At 69.3% G+C, this 19854-nt stretch overlaps 2 protein-coding genes across 9 annotated transcripts in view; one reads left to right on the top strand and one right to left on the bottom strand.

The window, feature by feature from the left end:
* The first annotated feature begins 308 nt into the window (after positions 1 to 308).
* On the top strand, positions 309 to 13773 carry LOC134138135 (cullin-9-like). Of its 7 annotated transcripts, XM_062571377.1 has the most exons (31): positions 309 to 492; positions 754 to 860; positions 1212 to 1817; positions 2810 to 2964; positions 3337 to 3855; positions 3958 to 4093; positions 4251 to 4441; positions 4928 to 5297; positions 5492 to 5684; positions 5995 to 6202; positions 6286 to 6479; positions 6588 to 6805; positions 6944 to 7181; positions 7346 to 7451; positions 7733 to 7960; positions 8044 to 8134; positions 8231 to 8402; positions 8522 to 8627; positions 8808 to 8903; positions 8992 to 9167; positions 9309 to 9442; positions 9520 to 9693; positions 9866 to 9984; positions 10433 to 10615; positions 10895 to 11043; positions 11371 to 11593; positions 11691 to 11856; positions 11999 to 12144; positions 12298 to 12415; positions 12845 to 13041; positions 13131 to 13773. In XM_062571377.1, exons 2-31 carry the CDS (start codon positions 842 to 844, stop codon positions 13413 to 13415), a joined length of 5916 nt encoding a protein of 1971 aa, XP_062427361.1. In that variant the 5' UTR covers positions 309 to 492; positions 754 to 841; the 3' UTR covers positions 13416 to 13773. The 7 variants fall into 7 exon arrangements, with proteins under 7 accessions (XP_062427361.1, XP_062427364.1, XP_062427365.1 ...); XM_062571380.1 differs by lacking the exon at positions 6286 to 6479 and having other exon boundaries at positions 9337 to 9442; XM_062571379.1 differs by lacking the exons at positions 309 to 492; positions 754 to 860 and adding an exon at positions 1031 to 1066.
* LOC134138136 (phosphofurin acidic cluster sorting protein 1-like) overlaps positions 13712 to 19854 on the bottom strand; it is a 70764-nt gene continuing 64621 nt past the window's right edge. The window contains exons 11-25 of one of the 2 annotated variants that reach the window (XM_062571384.1): positions 19396 to 19467; positions 19002 to 19123; positions 18720 to 18852; positions 18512 to 18616; positions 17621 to 17727; positions 17118 to 17272; positions 16919 to 17029; positions 16721 to 16823; positions 16373 to 16405; positions 15917 to 15959; positions 15755 to 15797; positions 15488 to 15629; positions 15066 to 15289; positions 14772 to 14885; positions 13712 to 14672 (exon numbers count right to left, since the gene is read on the bottom strand). In XM_062571384.1, coding sequence (XP_062427368.1) covers positions 14557 to 14672; positions 14772 to 14885; positions 15066 to 15289; positions 15488 to 15629; positions 15755 to 15797; positions 15917 to 15959; positions 16373 to 16405; positions 16721 to 16823; positions 16919 to 17029; positions 17118 to 17272; positions 17621 to 17727; positions 18512 to 18616; positions 18720 to 18852; positions 19002 to 19123; positions 19396 to 19467 — 1623 coding nt within the window. In that variant the 3' untranslated portion in view covers positions 13712 to 14556. The remainder of the gene's footprint in view (positions 14673 to 14771; positions 14886 to 15065; positions 15290 to 15487; positions 15630 to 15754; positions 15798 to 15916; positions 15960 to 16372; positions 16406 to 16720; positions 16824 to 16918; positions 17030 to 17117; positions 17273 to 17620; positions 17728 to 18511; positions 18617 to 18719; positions 18853 to 19001; positions 19124 to 19395; positions 19468 to 19854) is intronic. The other variant, XM_062571385.1, reaches the window with a different exon arrangement.

Below are 19854 nucleotides of genomic sequence, written 5' to 3'. Positions count from 1 at the left end.
AGGTGACCCTGCTGAGCAGGGAGGCTGGACTGGATGATCTCCAGAGGTCCCTTCCAACTTTACTAATTCTATGATTCTAAGTTTGGACCCTGGCAGGACTCAGGCTGCCAGGAGAGATGGCTGCCAGGCTGTAGGCTGTCTTGGCTGGGCTTGGGGTGGACAGGAGTGTTGGTGGGCTCAAATCAGGCTAAAGCTAACTGTGAGACAGACTGTGAGGCATGCAGGTGGCTCTGCGCCAGGCCCTTCCTCTGTTCTGCCATTGGTTCATGAAGCAGCTGAGGAGGAACCATTCTGCTGTGCTCGAGCAAGTGAAAAAGCCTGAAGCTGGTGACCAGCCTAGGAAGGCCTTTCAGCAGTAGAGAAGCAGAGACCTTGTCATCTCGAAACTGTGATAATGCTTCAAGAATATTGAAAAAAAAGAGACAAAATAGTTCTTGGCCCGAACAGGAGAGGCTGGAGAGACCTCCTCCAAGCAGATCCCCAGGAACGGATGTAAGCAGGGTCATTTAGCTTCTAGCTGGCACTTGGACAGCTGCTGGAGGGCATTGGGCAGTATCATGCTGTATCAGCCTCTGGAACAAGCGATTAATCCATGTTTAATTGGAAACATGTACAAAAATGCAAGCACCTTTCGGGAAATGGAGTTTCCTGAGCTCACCAGCAAATCCAGTGAGCTCACCACGTGTCCTCCTCAACCCGTTAAGTTGGGAGCAGATTGCATTGCGGACGGACAGGTAACGTTTGTCTTCTCAGCCCACGGAAGAGCAGACGGTGGTGGGGAGCAGTCAGCACGGACTGGTAAAGGGCAAATCCCGCTTCGCTCACGTGAGCGCCTTCTACGATGGAGCAACCAGGAGCAGGTCGGCCGGCGAGGGGGGCGGGACCCGGGGCGGGGTGGGGGGGAGGGAGGCTCGCGCGCACTCGCGGGCGAAGCTTGGCCCTGCGCGGCCGCCGTCGGAGCGGGCCACCATCCCCCCGCCCCGCCCCGCCCAGCCCCGCCCCGCGCGCCCGCCCCGCCCCGCCCCCCAGGCCCGCGGACGCGGAAGCGGCGGCGGCGGCGGCGGAGGTAGCGCGTCCCTCGCCCGGGTGGCGGCGGCGGCGGCGGCGGGAGCGGGAGCAGCGGCGGCGGGAGCTCCCGGGCGCGGCCCGCGGCAGCGTTGCGCGGCAGCGCTCAGGCGCCCGCCGCTCCTCCGCCCGTCCCGTCCCCGCAGGCCCCTTTGCCGTCATGGTGAGCGAGAGGCGGAACGGCAGCCTGCTGGTGCACCTGGGACCCACGCTGCAGGCCTACCCGGAGGAGCTGCTGCGGCAGCGGCGAGGCCGCGACGGCCACCCCGAGTACCTGATCCGGTGGAGCGTAGTCAGCTCGGAGGAGAGCATGGCCGGCGGCGGCGGCCCCGGCGCAGAAAGCAAGCCGGAGAACATCCTGATGTGGATGTCGGCAGAAGAGGTCTGCGCCAGCTGCCCGGCGCTGCTGGGCCAGAGGAAGCTGGGCGGGCGGTGGGTGAAAGAGGAGACGGCGCCCAGCCCGTTCCCGGCCGACATCCCGCTGGACGAAGCGTCGCTGCTGGAGATGAAGGCTGACGTCGGGAGCCTGGTGCAGCGAGCTGCCCGGCAGATGGCCGGGACCGGGGCTCCCGAGTCCTCCGTCCTCAACACCATCCACGTGCTGAGCGCGTACGCCAGCATTGGCTCGCTGACGGGCGCCTTCAAGGAGACGGGAGCCCTCGACCTGCTGATGAAGATGCTGTGCCACAAGGAGAAGCAAATCCGCCGCAGCGCCGGCAAGATGCTGAGGGCGCTGGCTTCGCACGACGCAGGTGGGGGTGCCACCGGCCGCCGAGCGGCGCCGGTCCTTCTGCAGGCCTGGGACGTCCGAGAAATGGAGCCTCTTGGGGCTGGTTGGCGAAGGGGGAGAAGGAGCCTGAGCTCCGCAAGCGGCTGCCGTGTCGTAGTCGTCTGGGGCGCTCCAAGAGCAGGCGGGTTTGGGAGCTCTTTTCCCTGGTGGGTTCCCGAGAGCTGGGACGCTGATGAGCTGTTTGGAGGTGGCCCGCTGGTTGCAGGCGGGTGGCAGAGCGTCAGGAGGGCTCTGCTGCGCGCCGCCGACCGGAGAGGCTCTGGCCTGCTCTTGGCACGGAGCCCCTTCTCAGGCCGTGGTGAGCAGAAGCAGCCTCAGCTGCTCCTCAGTCGCTCTCTGCGTTTGACAGGAGCTGGCAAGGCTCAGAAGTCCTTAACGTGGCTTGGGTGCACCTGGTAGGAGCCTCTGGGCCAGCGGGGGTGGTGACATGTCCAGCTCGAGCTGTGTGGCTTTCCCTGCTGCAGTGCCAAAGCTCGTGGTGCAGACGGGGGGCTGGCGTAGGTCAAGGCGGATGGTTTTTCTTGCCTGACCCCGCTGTTCCGGAGTCAGTTATTCGGAGTGTCTGTTTTGGGAGGAATCTCAGAGCTTTAGATGTGGAAAAACCGCGGTTTTATTTAGCAGAGCAAAATGTTGCCTGTCGAGATCAAGGGACAAAGCGCTGTTCTAGGTGATGCTGAACAGCAAAAATATTTTACAGAATCAGAGAAGGGCTGAGGTGGGAAGGCACCTCTACAGATCATCTAGTCCGACCCCCTGCTCATGCAGTGTCACTGAGAGCAGGTAGCCCAGGACCTCGTCGAGACAGTTTTTAAATATCTCCAAGGATAGAGACTCCACAACCTCTTTGGGCAACCTGTTCCAGTGCTCTGTCACTCTCTCAGTAAAGAAGTTTCCCTTCGTGTTCAGACAGAGCTTCCTGTGTTTCAGTCTGTGCCGGTTGCTTCTTGTCTGCAGGGAGCCGGGCCTACGTCCTGCTGTCCCTGAGCCAGCAGGATGGCATCGAGCAGCACATGGGCTTTGACAGCCGCTACACCTTGCTGGAGCTGTTTGCTGAGACGATGTCCTCTGAAGAGTACTGCATGTCCTTTGAAGGGATTCACCTTCCCCAGGTAGCAGCAGGGCCTGTCAGCCTGGGCATGGGGAGCCCCAGGTCTGAGGCCTTTGGGGGGCCAGGAGGGGAGCGAGTGGGTGCCAGGGCCCTCGTCCTCCTTGCTGGGGACAAGGGAAGGTGGCTGGTGACGAGCAGGACCGGGCGTCGGGAGAGCCGGCCGAGGGCCTGGGCATGGCGTGAGGCCGAGGGCCGGCGGAGAGCCGGTGGGGAGCCTCGTGTCTGGGCAGGGAGGCGAGGGCAGGCGGAGAGGGCTGGGCTGCTGCCCGCTGGTGCGAGGCCGTGCCGGGAGTCTGCCTGGAGACGAGCTGGCGGTGCGGAGCGAGCCGGAGACGCCGCGGTGGCTGGGCTGTGACAGCTGTGCCTCTTGCAGATCCCTGGGAAGCTGCTGTTCGCCCTGGTGAAGCGCTACCTGCGCGTGGCCTCTCTTGAGGACGAGCTCAGCGGCGGTGTGGAGCAGGGAGGGGAGGCGCAGGACCATGCCGTGCCCGGCTCGCTGGGCGGGGAGAGGAGCCGCGTGAAGCAGGAGTTTGAGTTCAGCATGGCCATGGCAGGCCTCATCTCGGAGCTGGTGCACGTGATGGGCTGGGAGCACAGGCACAAGCCGGAGCCGCCGTCCCCGCGGTGGACGCAGCCTCGTGCCGCCCGCTCCATCTTCCAGCCCAAGGCCCCGGCCTGCCCTGCTGCTCAGGCAAGCCCTGCTCCCCGACCAAAAGAGCCCAGCACCTTCAAAACGCGCTCAGCCTTCCCAAGCCGTAGCAGCTACGTGGAGTACGTGCAGGCGAACCTGGTGCGCGGCATGCGGGTGCGTATGCTGGAGGACTACGAGCAGGTCAGCGCGGGTGACGAAGGCGACTTCCGCCAGAGCAATGACGGCACCCCGCCTGTCCAGGTACGCTGCTGCGGGGCCTGTCCGCCCCACGAGCGTGGCATGGGACACTCATGTGAGAGCACTTTGGTCAGGCTGGTGCATGTATCGGGCTCTTCTCTCCAGGTGTATTGGCAAGCCCTGGGCTGTACGTACTGGGTTCACTGGCACATGGTGGAGATCATCGGCCCCTCGGGGCTGGAGGAGCGCAAGGCTCAGGAGAGGGTGTCCACCCTGACGCACAACTGCAAACTTGCAGCAGGTGAATATTGGCAGTGGACAATATTCAATATTTCTACCCCCTCAGAAGTTGTGATGGGCTTTGTTACCCAAAAAGAGGGGTCTGCGGCTGAGGACAGCTCTGCTGAGGGGGGATTGGCCGAGCCGACAGCGTTCTCCCTTGCTTTGCTCTCCTGCAGTTGCGCAGCCGCTCTTCTGCAAGCCTTTTGGGGGGCTCTACACCCTGCCTTACCTCGGGGAGCAGCCAAGCGACGCCACGGAGACCCTGAGCCGAGCCGAGTGGTGGGAGCTGCTCTTCTTCGTGAGGAGCCTGGGAGCGCAGGAGCAGGACGAGATCACCCGCCTGGTGCAGCAGGAGCAGGCAGAGCAGGTCTGGGATGGCGCCGCGGGGCGGGCGGACGGGAGGGAGGGAGCAAGGGGGGACGGCAGGGGAGGGGCCGGGACGGGAGCAGGGGGCCGCGGGCACCTGCCGCGCAGGCAGGCGGCGAGGGGGGAGAAGTGGCCGAACTAGGAGGGTGCGTTGGGGGTGCCCGGAGCGTGGGGGGATTGGGCGCAGCCGAGGGGAAGGGAGGGAGGGGAGGAAACGTGGGCTCCGGCCCGGCTCTGCCGGAGAGACGGCAGCGCCCGGCGAGGCTGGGGCGGGCGGCGGGGAGCCATGGGGTGACTCGGCCAGCGGCAGGCGGGCGGTGAGGGCGGCGGGAGGGCCGGTCCGGTGCCGGTTGCGTCGGCTGGGGCTGGGGAACGGCCCTTCTGCGTGCGGCTCGCGCAGCTTTGCCGTGCGGTGCGACCACGGCCGTCGCAGCTGGTGTGGGGCCGCAGCGGGTCCGAGAGGGTTAACTCGGTGCCGTGCGCCCAGCTGTCGGAGCTGGATGAAGAAGGCCTGATCCAGCTGTCGGCGTCTGCGGAGCTGGCCCAGAAAGTGCTGCGGGCGTTGGAGAAGCGGTGCCAGGGCAGCGCTCTGAGCGACCTCCGCGGCTCCCGCGTCTATGCCAAGTACTTCCTCGGCAAGGGGGCTGAGCAGGGCGGCAGGGGGAGCGCCGTGGCGTCCTCGGGGGGCGCCAGCCCCGAAGCCGCGGTGGCCGAGGTGGCAGAAGAAGACCTCCCTGCGGCAGCGCTGCCGCCTGGAGCCCCCGCCGCAGCGGAGAAGTCGGATCGCCAGCTGTTCAGCGAGCTGCTGCAGAGGGAAGGGCTGCGTTTCCCGGAGGTGACGGAGGAGCAGAGCAAACGTAAGTGCCTGCTGTGGGCCGGGGCACCTGTGGTGCCGGGTGGCTGCGTTGCCCCAGCAGAGGGAGGCTGCGGGCTGGGTGCAGGAGACCCGGAGGTGCCCTGGGCAGGGGCAGGCCCGTGGGGGCCGGGGCAGGGGGTGCTGGCAGGCAGCGGCGGCGCTGACGCCCGCGTCTCGGCTCTCGCCCCCTCCCAGTGTTGGGCAGCTGCAAGGGGGCTGGCAAGAGGGGCTTGCTGGCGAGGATCGCGGCCGTGGTGGATGCGATGCAGAGGAGCGGCTCCGAGGCGGGTCTGCGCCTGGCCGGGCTCCAGCACATCCTGGAGATGCTGGAGGAGGAGGCTGGGCTTGAGCGGCAAGTTGGCAAAGCCCAGGGCGGGCTGGGGACCAGGTGGGTGGCGTGCGCCACCGGGGTGCTGCCGGGCCGGGCCGGGGCCGGCTGGGGGAGGGCTTTGTCCCCGGGGAGGGGGCTGGTGGCAGAGCTGGGAATGTGGGGAGGGGGCGGTGGAGGCGCGACGGCAGGTGCGTTGCAACGCGGGCGCCAGCAGGGCGGGCGGAGGCCGCGTCCGCGAGGCCCAGCTGGGTCCCTCCCGGGGGCTACCGTGAGCGTGGCAGAGCCGCACGGGCGGGAGGAGGCAGCTGGCGAGGCCGGGGTGGTGGCGGCGCTGGTGGCCCCTGCTGAGGTGCCCTTGCCCGTGCAGGGAGAAGGTGGTGAAGATGGCGGTGGAGTTGCTGAGCAGCGAGGTGGCGGAGAAGGCGCTGGTGGCGCTGGCGCTGCGGCTGCTTGCCGCGCTCATGCTCAAGTTCGAGTGGCGCGTGCCGTTCGCCGCGGAGGGGGGCGTGCGGGCCGTGCTGGCCCGCATGCGGCAGCACGCAGCCTCCGCCGTGGTGCAGCAGGCCGGCCTGGCGGTGAGTGCAGCGCGGCACGGCCGGGGAGGAGGCTGGCGCTGGGCGCTGCCCGCGGCCTGTGCGACCTGCCGGCGGCCCTGCAGGCGCTGAAGGTGCTGGTGGGCGCTGGGAGCGGCGAGCCGGGAGGTGCCACTGGGCAGCCGTCGCCGCTGAGCCAGGCCGACGCGCAGATGATGCGGGAGATCTTTGCCAGCATCGGCTCTGCCTCTGGCGAGGGCTCCGTGAGCCTGCTGAGCGCCATCCCCGCAGCCACAAGCACCATGCAGAGGGTCGCAGGGTAGGGGCAGGGTGTGGCCGGCGGCGCGGGGGTGGCCGGCCGCCCTGGGAGCGGGGGGAGGCTCGGGGCGAGGAGGAGGAAGGTGCCGACGTCGCCCCGTCCCCGCAGGGGCTCCTCGGGCGTGCGGAACGGCTTGCTGGTGGTGAACATGCTGCTCGAGGGCCACCGGGGCCTGGCGGAGCAGCTGGTGAGCTGCGAGCTGCCTGCGGTGCTGCGGAGCTGCTGGCGGGACGGGCAGGGCGCGGGCTGCCCCGGCAGGAGCCTGGCGCTGAGCGCCATCAACCGCCTGGCGGAGCACGAGGCACCGCGGAGCCTGGAGGCGGCAGGTAGCGAGCGCCGCGGGGCGTGGGGGGCCGGGCTGCGCCGGGGCCCGTGGGCGCAGGGGGCTGGGCTGGGCCGGGCCGGGGAAGGGGCCGCGCGGGCAGCGCTGGAGCTGATGGCTCGTGTCATCCCTGCCGCGGCAGGTGCCGAGGCCCCGCCGGAGCCGGGGGACGTGGACGTGCGGATGCTGGTGGGCGGCGCACGGGAAGGCGGCCTCTCGGCGGAGGCGGTGGTGGCCCTGGAGCGGCACCTCTGTGGCGAGGGCGCCGTGCGCTCCGGCGAGGCGGCCCGGCTGCTGCGGGACCGCGAGTGCTTCGCGCTGCTGCTGCGCAGCTTCAAGCTGCTGGGCGCGGAGAAGGCTGCGAGCCTGAGCATCCTCAGGTGGGTCCGGGGATGGCCGGCGGGGCCGGGCGGGTGCTGGGCAGCGCGTGCGGGGGGCCCACGGCACCTGGGGAAGCCCTGGCTTTCGGCCCCGCGGGCGTCCCGGTGGGGCAGGGCAGCGGGTCCATGCACCCTGGCCCCGGCGGAGCTGCTGCCTTGCTCAGGATCCTGAACGAGTTCCTGGACGGCGGCCAGGAGGAGCTGCTGCCCTGGCACGAGTGCGTGGAGCCCTGCCTGTCCTCCATGGGCGCCCACAGCAGCGACCAGGAGGTGAGGGGGCCCCGGGCCGGGGGGCTCTGCCGGCCACGCGGGGGCTGCGGGGCCGGGGCTCCACCCGCCTTGGCCCCCGCCTCGCCACGGCAGCCGCGGAGGCGGGAGGCGGCGGCCGCGTCCTTCGGGCAGGGTGCCGGCGCGGTGCCTGGCCAGGCCGGCGCGTGCGCCGCTGCGGCGCCGGGGCCGGGGGGGCCGGAGCGCGGCGGCGCGGCCCGGCCGGGCCCTGGCGGCTTCCCGGCAGCGGCCTGGCTGGGCCCCGGCGGCCCCTCGCTCGGCAGGTGGTCCGGGAGGTCGTGCGCTTCCTGCACCGCCTGGGCAGCGCCAGCAAGGACTGCGTGGTGGTGATGTGCCGCGCGGGTGCCCACGAGGCTCTGGGCAGAGCTCTGGAGAGGCACGGGGCGGCGCTGCCGCTGGCGCCGGCCCTGTGCGACCTGCTGAGCGGCTGCGAGAAGCACGCCAGCCTCTACGGGAAGCTGACGGGCAGCATCTTGGCGGGCTGCATCCAGGTGGGCCGGGGGCGCCGGCAGGGCCTGGCTGCGCCGGAGCCTGCGCCCACGGTCCCCGGTAACGGCCCGTCCGCGTCGCCCAGCTGGTGCTGGGGCAGATCGAGGAGCACCGCCGGAGCCAGCAGCCCGTCAGCATCCCCTTCTTCGACGTCTTTCTGCGCAACCTGTGCCGAGGTGAGCGCGGGGCGCCGCGCTCCCGGTCCCGGTCCTGGTCCCGGTCCTGGTCCCTGCTGGCCTGGCGGCTGGAGGCTCTGCGGCCTCTTTCGGCAGACTCCAGCGTGGAGGTGAAGGAGGACAAGTGCTGGGAGAAGATTCAGGTCTCCTCCAACCCCCACCGCGCCGGCAAGCTCACGGACGGGAACCCCAAGACCTACTGGGAGTCGAACGGCAGCACCGGCTCCCACTCCATCACCGTGCACATGCAGCGTGGCGTGGTGATCAGGTGGGGCTGGGCGCGGGGGGCTGGAGCGGCCCGCGAGGCCGGCCGGGGCGCAGGCCGAGGGCCAGCAGGGCCAGCGCCGGTGGGTTGCGCCCGGCAGCGACGCGGCTGCCGCCCCGCAGGGAGCTGAGCATGCTGGTGGCCGGCGAGGACTCCAGCTACATGCCGGCCCGCATCGTGGTGCTGGGGGGAGACAGCCCCATGGCCGCCAACGCCGTGCTCAACGCAGTGAGTGCGACCCGCGCTCCTCGGGCCGCGGCCGCGCGGCGGGAGCCGCCGGCTGTCACCCGCTGGGCCCAGCAAGGGGCTCATGGCTGGGCTGGAGGCTGGGGGCACCGGAGGCCCCGGGGCGCGTGCATGGCTGGCCCCGGCTGCGCAGCGTGCTGAGGGCCTGCCGTCTGCCCGCAGGTGACCGTCCTGCCCTCCGACAGCAGAGTGGTCCTGCTGGAGAACGTGCCCCGCTTCTGGCCCGTCGTGCAGATCCGCGTGAAGCGGTGCCAGCAGGCAGGGAGAGGGGGGAGGACGGGGCCCGGCCGCGCGGGCTCGGCCCCGGGGCCCCGCGCGAGGCGCTGAGGGCCGCGCTCTCCCCCAGGGCGGCATCGACACACGCGTGCGTGGCATCGAGGTGCTGGGCCCCAAGCCCACCTTCTGGCCGGTCTTCAGGGAGCAGCTCTGCCGGCGGACGGCCCTCTTCTGCGCCGCCCGGGCTCACGCGTGGTGCCGGGAGATCGGCCGGGACCGGGGGCGCCTGCTGCAGCTCTTCGGCAGGTGAGGTCTCTTCTGGCGGCCCTGCCCGGCGCGCCAGGGTGGCCCCAGGGGAGCGGCTGGGTGCCCCGCGCGGGCAGGGGGCCCTCGCCGCCCCCGGGTGGGTGCCTGGCCGCGTCGTGCCCGGTCCGCTCTCTGCCGCAGGCTGAACCGGGCGCTGCGGCACGAGCAGGCCTTTGCCGACCGCTTCCTTCCCGACGCCGAGGCGGCCCAGGCGCTGGGCAGGACGTACTGGGAGGCCTTGGTGACCCCTCTGGTGCAGAGCATCACCAGCCCAGGTAGCCTGCGCTTGCCCGGGTCCCTTGCCGCCCAGCGGCAGCCCCGGGCAGCCCGCTGCGAGTCTCTGGCCTTGCAGACCCCAGCGGCGTCAGCCCCCTGGCCTGGCTGCTCAGCGAGTACCTGGAGCGCGCGGAGCTGCCGCGCCGTGCCGCCGCCTTCGGCTCCCGCGTGCGGCACCTCACCCGGCTCCTGGTGCACGTGGAGCCCAGCGGCGCGGAGCTGGAGGAGGCGAGAGCCCCCGGCAGAGCCGGTGAGCCAGGAGGGGGTCTTCCCTCCCGTGGGGCCGCGGGGGCCTCTGGGGAAGGTGCTGAGGCAGGGGAGGTGTCCGGAGCTGGGGGTGGCCCGCAGCCGTCCGCAAGGGCCACTGTGCCTCCCGTCCCGCGGAGCGCACCCCGCTCAGCCCTGGGCTTGTGCCCTGGCAGGGGGAAAGGACGGGAAGAGCAAGGAGGCGCCAGCCAGGGCCGCCAAAGCGGCGGTGACGGCGGAGCAGAGCAGCCTGTGGGGCATCTCGCGGTGCTGGCGTGGGGTGGTGCAGCAGCAGGTAGGGCCAGGAGGGGCCGCGGTGGCCGCCCCGGGCAGGCAGGGCGGGAGCAGGGCTCGGCGGGGGCCCCACGGGGGCTGGAGGAGTGTGGGGGCAGCCATCCACATGCTGGTGGCTCTGCTGTCCTCCCGGCTCGGGGTCGCTCCGTTCCCGCTGGGTTCGGCTCTCCGGCGGCTCCCCGCCCTCAGCCCAGCCCCGGTGCTGGGGCGCTCAGGGGCTGCTTGTTTCTCTCCGGCCGCCTCTGCCTTTCTTGTCCCACTGCGTGCAGCCCTCGCCCAGCTCTGCTGCCCCTCCGCAAGCTCTCAGCAGCCCGAGGCGCTGGCAAGGCCGCGGCCAGGCCAGCCGGAGCCCCGCACGGTTGGCACGGCGGAGCGAGGGCTGGGGCCGCGGGCAGCGCCGCGGAGACGGTCCCGCTCCGGGTTTGGGCCTCCCACGCCGTGTCCCGCAGGTGTGGCGGTTCCTTGAGGCAGCGTGGCAGGCGCCGGACGTCGTGGAGCGGTTCTGCAGGCTGTACCGGCGGCTGCGCGGTGCCACGGCCGAGCTCTTTGGGCAGCAGGCCGCCTTCATGCTGGCCCTGGTGCAGGGCTTTGCGGGGGCCCTGCTGCAGCTTTCCTTCCCGACTGCCCTGCACGTGAGTCTGAGGAGGGCTGGGGCATGCAGGGCTCTGCTGCGGTCCCTGTCCCACCCCACCCCACCCGCCCGCCGGGCCACAGAGCCCTGCTGCAGCCCCGGGCGCTCCCCAGCCCCGCTCCCCGGCTGCTGCCTGCCCGGGGCTGGTGCCGGGGACGCGCCCAGGCACCGTGCGAGGGCCCGGGGCTCCCTGCCTGCCCCCCGCTGGAGCACGGTGGGCTGCCCCTGCCCTGCCGTGCCACGGCGAGCCGCGTCTGCAGCCAGCCTCGTCCCTCCGCAGGTGAGCGAGCAGTTTGCCCGCTACCTCGACCAGCGGCTGCGGGAGCTGCGCGGGGTCGGGGGCGGCGCGGGGCCGTTGCAGCAGGCCCTGGAGCCCTTCGCCGTCTTGTGCGGCCTGGAGCTCGCCCACACCTTCGAGCACTTCTACCGGTGAGGGGCGCGGGGCCCCAGGGCTGGCGTGGCGGGGCGGAGGTGGCGCGGGTGCTGTCGAGGCTGCGGCGCGGGCTGGCCCTGCTTCGGCCGCCTCGCTCCCGCTTTGCGCAGCCCTGGCTCGGAGGGGGAAAGGCCGGGAGCGCACGTGGGCTCTGCCGGGCACGGAGCCCGCGCTCGGCGACGGGGAGCAGGGAGAGCGGCGCTGCCGGGCCCGTGCGCCTGGGTGGGGGTCCGGGCCGGGACCGGGGCCGGCGGGCACCCGAGGGCCGTGGAGCTGGAGCGGGGCGCGGGCTGGCCCCGTCCTGATGGCGGTGGCCATGGCAGGTACTACCTGGGGGACCGGTTGCTGGCGCAGGGGCCCTCGTGGCTGGAAGGGGCCGTCGTGGAGCAGCTCGGGCCGTGCTTCCCCAGTCGCTTCCCGCAGCAGATGCTGAGCGACCTGGCCGAGTCGGAGGAGCTCCAGCAGCAGTTTTACCTCTTCCGGCTGCAGGAGCAGGACAAGCAGCTGCTGGAGCTGGACGCGGGCCTGGAGAGCCCCGAGGAAGAGGTGAGTGGCCCAGCGGGGAGGGGGGCCGGGGCCTTGCTGTGCTCCCGCGGGGGGTCGTGGGCCCCGTCCCGAGCCCCCGTCGTGCCTCTGTGCCCAGGTGCTGGGGGAGGCGCCCCTGGCAGAGGCGCCGGAGGTGAAGGTGCTGCTCCTGTCGCCGCGCTGCTGGCCCGTTTCCCCCTTGTGCTATGTGGACGAGCCCGGGAGGTTTTTCCCCACGGCCCTCAGCTCCCCGCTCGCCGAGTTTGCCGACTTCTGGCGGCAGAGTGAGTGCGGGGGCGCCGGGAGCGCGGGGGCTCGCCAGGGCCCAGGCCCTCCGCAGTAGTTCGGGCCGAGGTGGTCGAGCCCTGGTGTACAGCGGGAGCAGCCCGGCTGCCGCGCTGATGCCGTCTCCGGCATCTCCGGCAGGCCAGAGCCGGCTGGGCCGGGAGTGCACGAAGCCGTGGCGGCTGCAGTGGACGTGGCTGGGCCACGCCGAGCTGCAGTTTGGGGACTGTGTCCTGCATGTGTCCACGCTGCAGATGTACGTGCTGCTGCACTTCAACGGTGCGGAGGTAGGAGCGGGGCCCGCGGCGGGGCGCGGGTCGGAGCTGGCACCCGCCGGCACGGGGTCTCTGCGGCGTGTGGGGCCGGACCCCCTCGTCTGGCGGGGCTCGCGACGGGGCCTCCGTGGCCGGCCGTTGCCCTCCCGTGTCCCCTCCTGCCAGGAGGTGGCCGTGGACGCCTTGCTGCAGGCCACAGGGCTCCCCGCGGACCTGGTGCGCCACGCGCTGACGCCGCTGACCCAAGGCGAGGGCGTCCTGGTGCAGAGCTGCCCGCAGGGCGGTGAGCGCGGGTCTGGGGCCCCCCGGGGCAGCGGTGTGGGGGCCTGGGAGGGCCGAGCCCCGGGGTGCTGGGCTGGGCTGCCTGACGTTCGCGGAGTGCTGGGGCGGGCCAGCACCTGGGGTCGCGTGCGGGACTCGAGCTCAGGGCCTGGGTGTGCGCGAGAAGCTGCAGCTCGGGGTGCTGCCTGGGGGCGAGTGTCGGGGCCTGGGCCCACGCGCGCCGTCGGATCCGGGCCGACGCGGGCGCGGGCTGGAGGCCGCTTGTGCGGCTGGGGCTCGGAGCTGCGCGCGGGCACAGGGGTCGGGGCGAGGCGGGCGGAAGCGACGGTGGAAGGCCCGGGGACGGGCGCGCCGGGCACGCGCGTGCCGGGGGGCTCCGCCGGGGCCCGGTGCGGCACTCGGCTGACCCTGGGCCCGGCGCTCGCTCCAGGCACTCTGCGGCTGAACCGGACGGCCCTGGCTCGGGCCTCGGGCCAGCGCCTGAGGCTGCTGCCCCAGCAGACGTACCTGCGGGCAGAGCTGGCTGACGGCAGCTCCCTGGAGAGGAAGAGGAACGTGCTCTGCTGCCTCGTCACCCGCATCCTCAAGGTGGAGAAGCAGCTGCACATCGACAACTTGGTGTTCAGGGTAGGGAGGGCGGCGGCATGGCGGGGGGGCGGAGAAGGGCCGCCCAGGCGGCGGGCTGCAGCGTAACGCGGGCTCCCCCGCTGCCGCAGGTGATCGACGCCTGCCGGAAGGGCGAGTTTGGATCGGGGTTGCAGTTCCTGAGCTTCTGCTGCCATAGCGTGGACGTGCTGTCCTGCGTCCTGCACCTGCTGAATCAGGGCTACCTCCGGCGCCAGGAGGAGAGGCCCCAGGTCCTGGAGTATGTCTGCACTGAGCCCTCGCCAGCCCCCACGTCCCCAGTCCAGCCTTTGGTGGCCTTTCAGACTGTAGAGATCAAGACGGCAGCAAGCACAACCTCTGCCGCAAGGAGACAGACTTTCTCAACGTTCAGGTAGATGAGGGCTGGGCTGGGCAGGCAAGACACAGCCTCGGCCCGGCCAGCCCCTTCCTGAGAACTCTGGGGTTTTATTTTAAATAAATGAGCCAAGCCCCCCGCCCCGGTCCTGTTTCGTACTCCGGGAAAGCGCTGCGCCTTGGTCGTGGCCGGGAGCAGCGTGAGGCCAGGACCCGCAGCGCCTGCTTCCCCAGCGCCCCTCGGCTCTGCGCTTGGGAGGAGGGGCAGCAGCTGCCCGATACCTGCTGCCCTGGGCTCAGCCGAGGAGGGGCGCACGCGTCTGCCATAATGGTACCAGCATTAATTTATTAAAATTAATCCAGAAAAGTAACCATACAATAAATTTAAAAAAAATAGAATCTTGTTCTTTTTAAAAAAAAAAAAGAAGAAGAAGGAAAGAAAGAACGAACAAACAGGTGCCCCATGCCCCCGGTGGCCCTGGCAGCCCAGGGACAGCCCCAACAGCCCTTCGCCAGCCCAAGCACGAGGGTGGCAGAAGGACTAGAGAAGCTGCCAGGGCTCAGCCCCGCAGGGGTAGGCCAGGGCCAGATCCAGCAGTGAGAGGCCAGCAGAGGAGAGCTGGCGCTGGGCCGCGTGCAGAGGGAGAGGTGGAGCTGGGTGCGGGCCCTGCTCCGTGTCTGTTCTCCAGCCCCACCGGGAGCAAACCCAGTTGGCTCTCCGGGGCCAGGGAACCTGGCTGAGCCCAGGCCAGCTGGGGCCCTGGCTGGCCACGGAGCTGGCCCAGTAGGTGCTGCTGCTGGGGGGGGGGGGTGGGGGGAGGTTGGGGTGGGGGTGGTGAGAAGGGCTTTGAGCCCTTTCCAGATCCCTCCTCCTGGCTGCCAGTCCTCGCCCTGGGCTGCTGCTGGGGGTCGTGGGAGCGAGATGGCGTGGCACCCTGGCTGCTGTCGGAAGGTGCCCAGGCCTGGTTTCACTGGCCTCACTTCTGGGGGTTTTTCCCCGGCCGGGGTGGGTGGGAGGGGGGGCGCAGTGCAGGGGCTGGTAGCTCCCTCTGCAGAGCAGGCAGAGGCTGGGCTGCAGCCCCGACAGGTGCTGCCCAGCAGAAAAGAGGGGCTATGAGCATGTCCATCGCCCTGGCTCCTGCTGGCACCCCCTGCAGCTTGCTCCCAGGCCTGCCGTGCACCTCACACGCTCTTCGAGTAGCCGAAGATGCCCACAGGGAGGTACTTGACATGCGTTGGCCACTGCGCCGCCAGCTGGAAAAACTTGACATCGTTCCACTCCACCCCATCTATGGAGACTAAGAGGACCCAGCGTGGTGAATCACGGCTCCATGGGCAGCCTGTGCTGCCAGGCCGGGCACCTATGGCCCCGTGGGGCTGGTTCCTCTGTCACTCACCTCGCAACATGGTGTTCTGGTGCTTGGCTGTGCAGATGAGGCGTGTGATCCCTTCGATGACTTGACTTTTGGGCTCTAGGTCCTTCTCCTTTGGTTTCTTGCTCAGGAACATCACTGGGGGAGGGGGCCAAGAGCAGATGGGAGCAGTGTTGAGATGCCCTTACTGGGCCCTGGATTGGATCCTCTACCCAAGGACTAGCCCTGCTGTGGGCTCTCCCAGCCCTTCTCACACCAGACCACAGCTCGAGGGCTGCAGAGTGCCCAGGAGTGAGTTGTGTGTGTGGGGGGGGTTACCTTTCTTGTTCTTCTCCTTCGTGACCACAGTCATGGCCATGGTGCTGGGTGGCAGCAGCTCCCCCGTGCTGGGGATGCGGCTGACCTGGAGCGAGCGGAAGTTGCTCTTGAGCGTGTTCTTGATGCCTGTCTCCCGCTTCTCGCCCTCCTTTTTCCTGTCTGACCCTTGTGTTGTCCAGTAGTCCACCTGCAGGCCCATCACCTCCACGCTGGGGCTGAGGGACCTGGATGAAACAGGCGGCATCGTGCAGCAGACAAGTGCTGGGTCTAGTCTTTGCCCGTCTCCCTCCCTGTATCCAGCTATGGCCAGCCCTGGGAGTGGAGCACGCTGTGGCCCAGTAACCCCAGCAGCATGGCCAGGGACCACCTCAGCTCCTCCCGCCCTGGCACCCACTGCCCAGGTCTGACTAGGGCTCCCTTACCCAGCACCAGAGAGGCCGCTGCTGACGGACGGGGAGGGCGGCGGGGTGCCCACGGTCTCCTTGCTGTAGGGGGCTGCTCCACTGGTGGGTGGTGCTGAGCTCAGCAGGGAGGGGGTGCAGATCGTGGCGTCATCCGAATCCACTAGGGAGGAAGAGTGTTGGCGGGGGGGGGGGTCAGGAGGCCCCCGGGGAGGTGGGCAGGGCGCCCACCGGGCCCTCCCCGCAGCAGCGAAGGGAGCCGCAGCCTGCGGGCTCCCCAGGACTCACCAGAGGCACTGAAGGACTGCTCCACCAAGCCCACCTTCACTACCTGCAAGAAGACGCGAGTCAGCCAAGGCCACCGCCAAACCCAGCCTGGCTGTGCTCCCCACCCACCCGCCACCCCCCCTCGCCTTCCCACAGCACCCACTGGCTCCCCACTGCACTCACCCCCACGAAGGGCACAAACTTCTGGCAGGAGTCCTCGTCAGGGCTGCGGAAGGGAGACAGGCAGGTTAGGTGCCAGGCCCACCATGTCCCCCAGTCTTGGGGCGGGGGGGCTGAGGGACACAGCTGCTGCTGACTCCCGGCTGGGGGGGACCCTCCGTCCCTCCCTCCCGTGTGGCCTCCCTGTCCCCGACATGGCAGCACAGGGCACACTACACAAAGAGGCAAGGAGCTGCCCCCCACCCCTCCCCAGCGCCGGGAGAGGGCTCGCATGCAGGAGTGCAGCCCTGGCCCCCCCCCTCCCCCCCCCGCTTTGCGGGGTGTTGGGTGGGGGGGCCCACGGCTCCTCTGCACAGCGAGACGGACAGACGCACATGGGGGCAAGGGCAAGGAGGAAAGGCGAGGGCACGGTCGGGGCGGGGGGGGCCAGGCAGCGGCACAGCAAGCACAAGCCAATACCTGATATAAAAATCAAAATAGAGACTTCGCTTCCTTGGGTGCCAGAAACCAAGAGAAGGGAGAGGTAAGAGCGCAGCTGGGACACGTGTGCCCCCCCCACCCCGCCACCGCCTCCCCGCTCCGAGCCCTCCTGGCCCCCCCCCCCCCAAAACGGCACGGTGCCAGCCTGCGGTCCCCAGCCCAGCCCGGGTGCTCGGTCGCTGCTGGAGGGGCTCGTGGCGAGGTAAGGGGTGGTTTTTTTTGGGGGGGGGGGGGAGGGCGACGGCACGGGGCCTTGCTCAGCCTGTCTGCCTGCGTCGCCCACCGTGCGGGGTGGCAAACGACCCCCCCCCCCCAAAAAAAACTCACCTCTTCTGCTTGTACGTCAGCATGGCCTCAGAGATGGGGAGCTGGTGCGAGAAGCTGGCTCCAGCGATGAACTGGGTGACACGGCCCGCGATGTCCACCGTGTCTGCGGGCACAGGGCGCAGCGAGGAGCCTGCTGGCAGCCAGCGGTCCCCAAGGGCCCCGCGGGCTGCCACCTGCCCCCCCACCGCATCTCCTCACCTGTGGTGGGGGGCTCTGCCCGGCTGAACAGCTCCCGCCAGGCCGTGTCCAGGAAGAGGGTGCTGTATTTGTTGTCCACCGAGGCCAGGTACTTGGCAAGAGGGTGCGAGCCTGCGGGTGAGACGGGGCATGGCACGTTAGCTCGTGCCGGGAGGCAAGGACAGCCCTGGCAGAGGGCCAGGCTGGCAGCGGTGCTCACCCAGCGGCACAAGGAGGAAGCGGAGGTAGTTGAGCCAGTCAGGCGTCTTGCTGGCCAGCTGCTCCACGAAGAAGCGGAGGACAACGCTCAGGTAGCTCTGGTCCCCTGCCACGACTACCTTCACTGGGGGAGGCATGTGGGAGTTACAGTTACAGCTGCAAAAGGGAGAGAGAGAGAGAGAGGCAGAAAAAGAAGGAGATGGACGGGGGGAGAGAGAAAGAGAGACCCCCCGAGGGCCTTGCCGTGGCCCAGTGGGAGCCCTAGCATGGCACGCAGCAGCACGCGGGCAGGGAGAGTGCCCCATAAACCCCAGCAGCACCCTTGCTGCCAATCTCCAGCTCGCCGAGCACCACGGCGGCCACAACCACTCCAGGGGTTTCCTGCCTTCCCCTCCTCTCAGTGCTGTGCCCACAGGCCCCAGGGTCCCAGGCAGGAGCAACCCCATTCGCAGCCCTTCCCCGCACGCGCAAGAGGCTGCCAGGCTGGGCCCACTCTGTACTCACTATCGCTGGATGCGGGCAACGGTGGTGTTGAAGGCTGCCTGGATGTCTGCCACGGAGCAGGTGGAGATGACCAGCTGCTTGTGGGCCTGGAGCTGCTCACTCACGTACTGCCAACACGGAGGGTGTTCACCAGTGCGTTATAAAACTGCCATCTGCACACTTGTGCGTGTGCGTGCACGCGCGCACACACACACACACACACACACACACACACACACACGCACACACACACACACGGTCCTGCTCACTTTCTGCAGTCAGCTCTTCCATGCAAGGGGGAGGCAGGTGCTTGCTGGGGGTTTTGGCCATCCTCAAGTGACCATGATGGTGCTCAGCATGAGCAAGGGGCCCAGAGGCCCCTGCTCTGACAACACAGCTAGTGTTCAGTGGGAGAAGCAGGTTGTGCACTCCCAAAGTGGCACCTCTTCCGTTTTCTGAAGCCTGATGCAAGCAGAGGGCGTCTCAAGCCTCTGCCAGTGCACCTGACGTAGCTCTGACCAGCGTGGTCACTGGGATCCAGGACCAAGCAGTGAGGGTGCAAGATGCAGTTTGTCAGTTGGCTCTCCTGGGGCTGCTGGCAGCAGTGTGCTTCAGAGGCTCCACCACTGGTGGTGCGTGGCAGCCCGTTCCTCTCCTCACATGTCCTTGCGGATGGGGAACCCTTGCTGTCAGCGTTGCAGACGTCTTGCCAATGGAGAAGACGCGCCAGCTGAACTCTCGTGCACGCAGCTCAGCGCTGTGCAAAGCCACTGTCTCCCCCAAGGAAGGGCCACATGTGGTGAGAGGAGGGCACCACCTGGTCTGGTCCATCCCCTAGACACCCTGCTGCAACTTGTTCCCTCCTGTGGCACCGCTGACAGGTCACCCCCAGCCCTCTCTGTGCCTGCTCACCTGCCCTTGCCATTCGGAGACGTTCACCAGCACGATGCTCTCTGGGAGCTGCTCATCCGAGACCAGGATCTGGTTCAGCTGATCATAAACAGACTTGCGGGGCACCTAAGACATCACAGCCACCAAGGTTAGCCCTGCCAGGCTGCCACAAGGCCTGGGCCAGTCGCAAGGGAAGCACCTCTGGGCAGCGCAGCTGCCGGGGCCTGACCTGGGCACTGTGCCACGAGTCAGGAGAGCTCTCGCTGTCCAGGCTGCTGGTGCGGCCGCCCTGCCCCTTCGAACTCTGCCGATCTTTCACCGAGGTGCTGCGGGGCCGCCACAGCTGCTTGCCGTCCGCCTTGCTGCGAGCAGGAAGCGGGAGAGGTGACGTTGGGCCGGGGGTGGGGGTGGGTGGCAACCCATCCCCGCCAGCCCCCGCCTGCCCCGGGAAGCTCTGGTGAAAGCCGCTCCACGCCCCGCAGCCCGCGCCCGTACTGCGGAGCCCCCTTACCTGGGTGACACGGCACCGGGCAGCTCAGCTTTGGCTGCGGGGCCGAGTCTGTCCACGCTGCCCTCCCACGCGGCAGCCTCCGCAGGGGCCAGCCGGGGACACGGCTCCTCTGTGGCCAGCTCCTGAGGACCATCCACACAGAGTCACGTCACGCACCCGCACTCATGGGTGCCCCCCACCCAAGACAAGTCCAGTGGCCTTGCCAGCAGTTGAGGTTGCAGGGCCTCGAGCAGGCTTGGCCACATCTCCCGCAGGCACCTACTGCACCTTCTCCCACCCCTGCAGTGCTTCTGCCCTGTTCGCTTGTCTGTCCAGCTCTCCCCTGGTGCCCAAGAAGCCAAGGTGGGACCGGACAAGTCCCAACCATGCTCTGCATCCTACGGTCAGGACTCACCACTGCAGGGACGTCTGTTCCCGGCTCCTCCTGCACTTGCAGTGCTCCTGGCTTCCACTTGTCTGCCTCGCCCTGGGAGACGAGGAGCAGAGTCAGAGCAGGACAGGGTGCCCCAAGCGGGGTGGCTGCTGGGGACCCGCGCCCCCCAAGGAACCCGGCGCAGCCTCGCGGCACGCATGCTCCCACAGGAGAGCCCGGCGGCCCCCCGAGGCTGGCCCCGGCGGACGCCCCCCTGCCTTGTCAAGAAGGCCATCGCTCCCTGCCTGTCTGCGCTGGGGAAAAGAAGAGGAAAGAGTGGAAGGAGCAGCCCCAGGCTGGCACTGCCAAGAGGCCTGGTCTCAGAGGGAGCCGCAGGCACTTAGGGGATGCTGGGCTGGACAGGGAGGGAAGGGGTCGAGGGGCAGCGGCGGCGGTGGTGGCGGCGGCAGTGGCGGTGGTGGTGGTGGTGGTGTAACTCAC

Source organism: Rhea pennata, chromosome 3 (assembly GCF_028389875.1).
Source record: "Rhea pennata isolate bPtePen1 chromosome 3, bPtePen1.pri, whole genome shotgun sequence".
Taxonomy (NCBI): domain Eukaryota; kingdom Metazoa; phylum Chordata; class Aves; order Rheiformes; family Rheidae; genus Rhea; species Rhea pennata.
The sequence above is the reverse complement of the archived record's forward strand: the minus strand, read 5'-3'. Positions and strand labels throughout refer to the sequence as shown.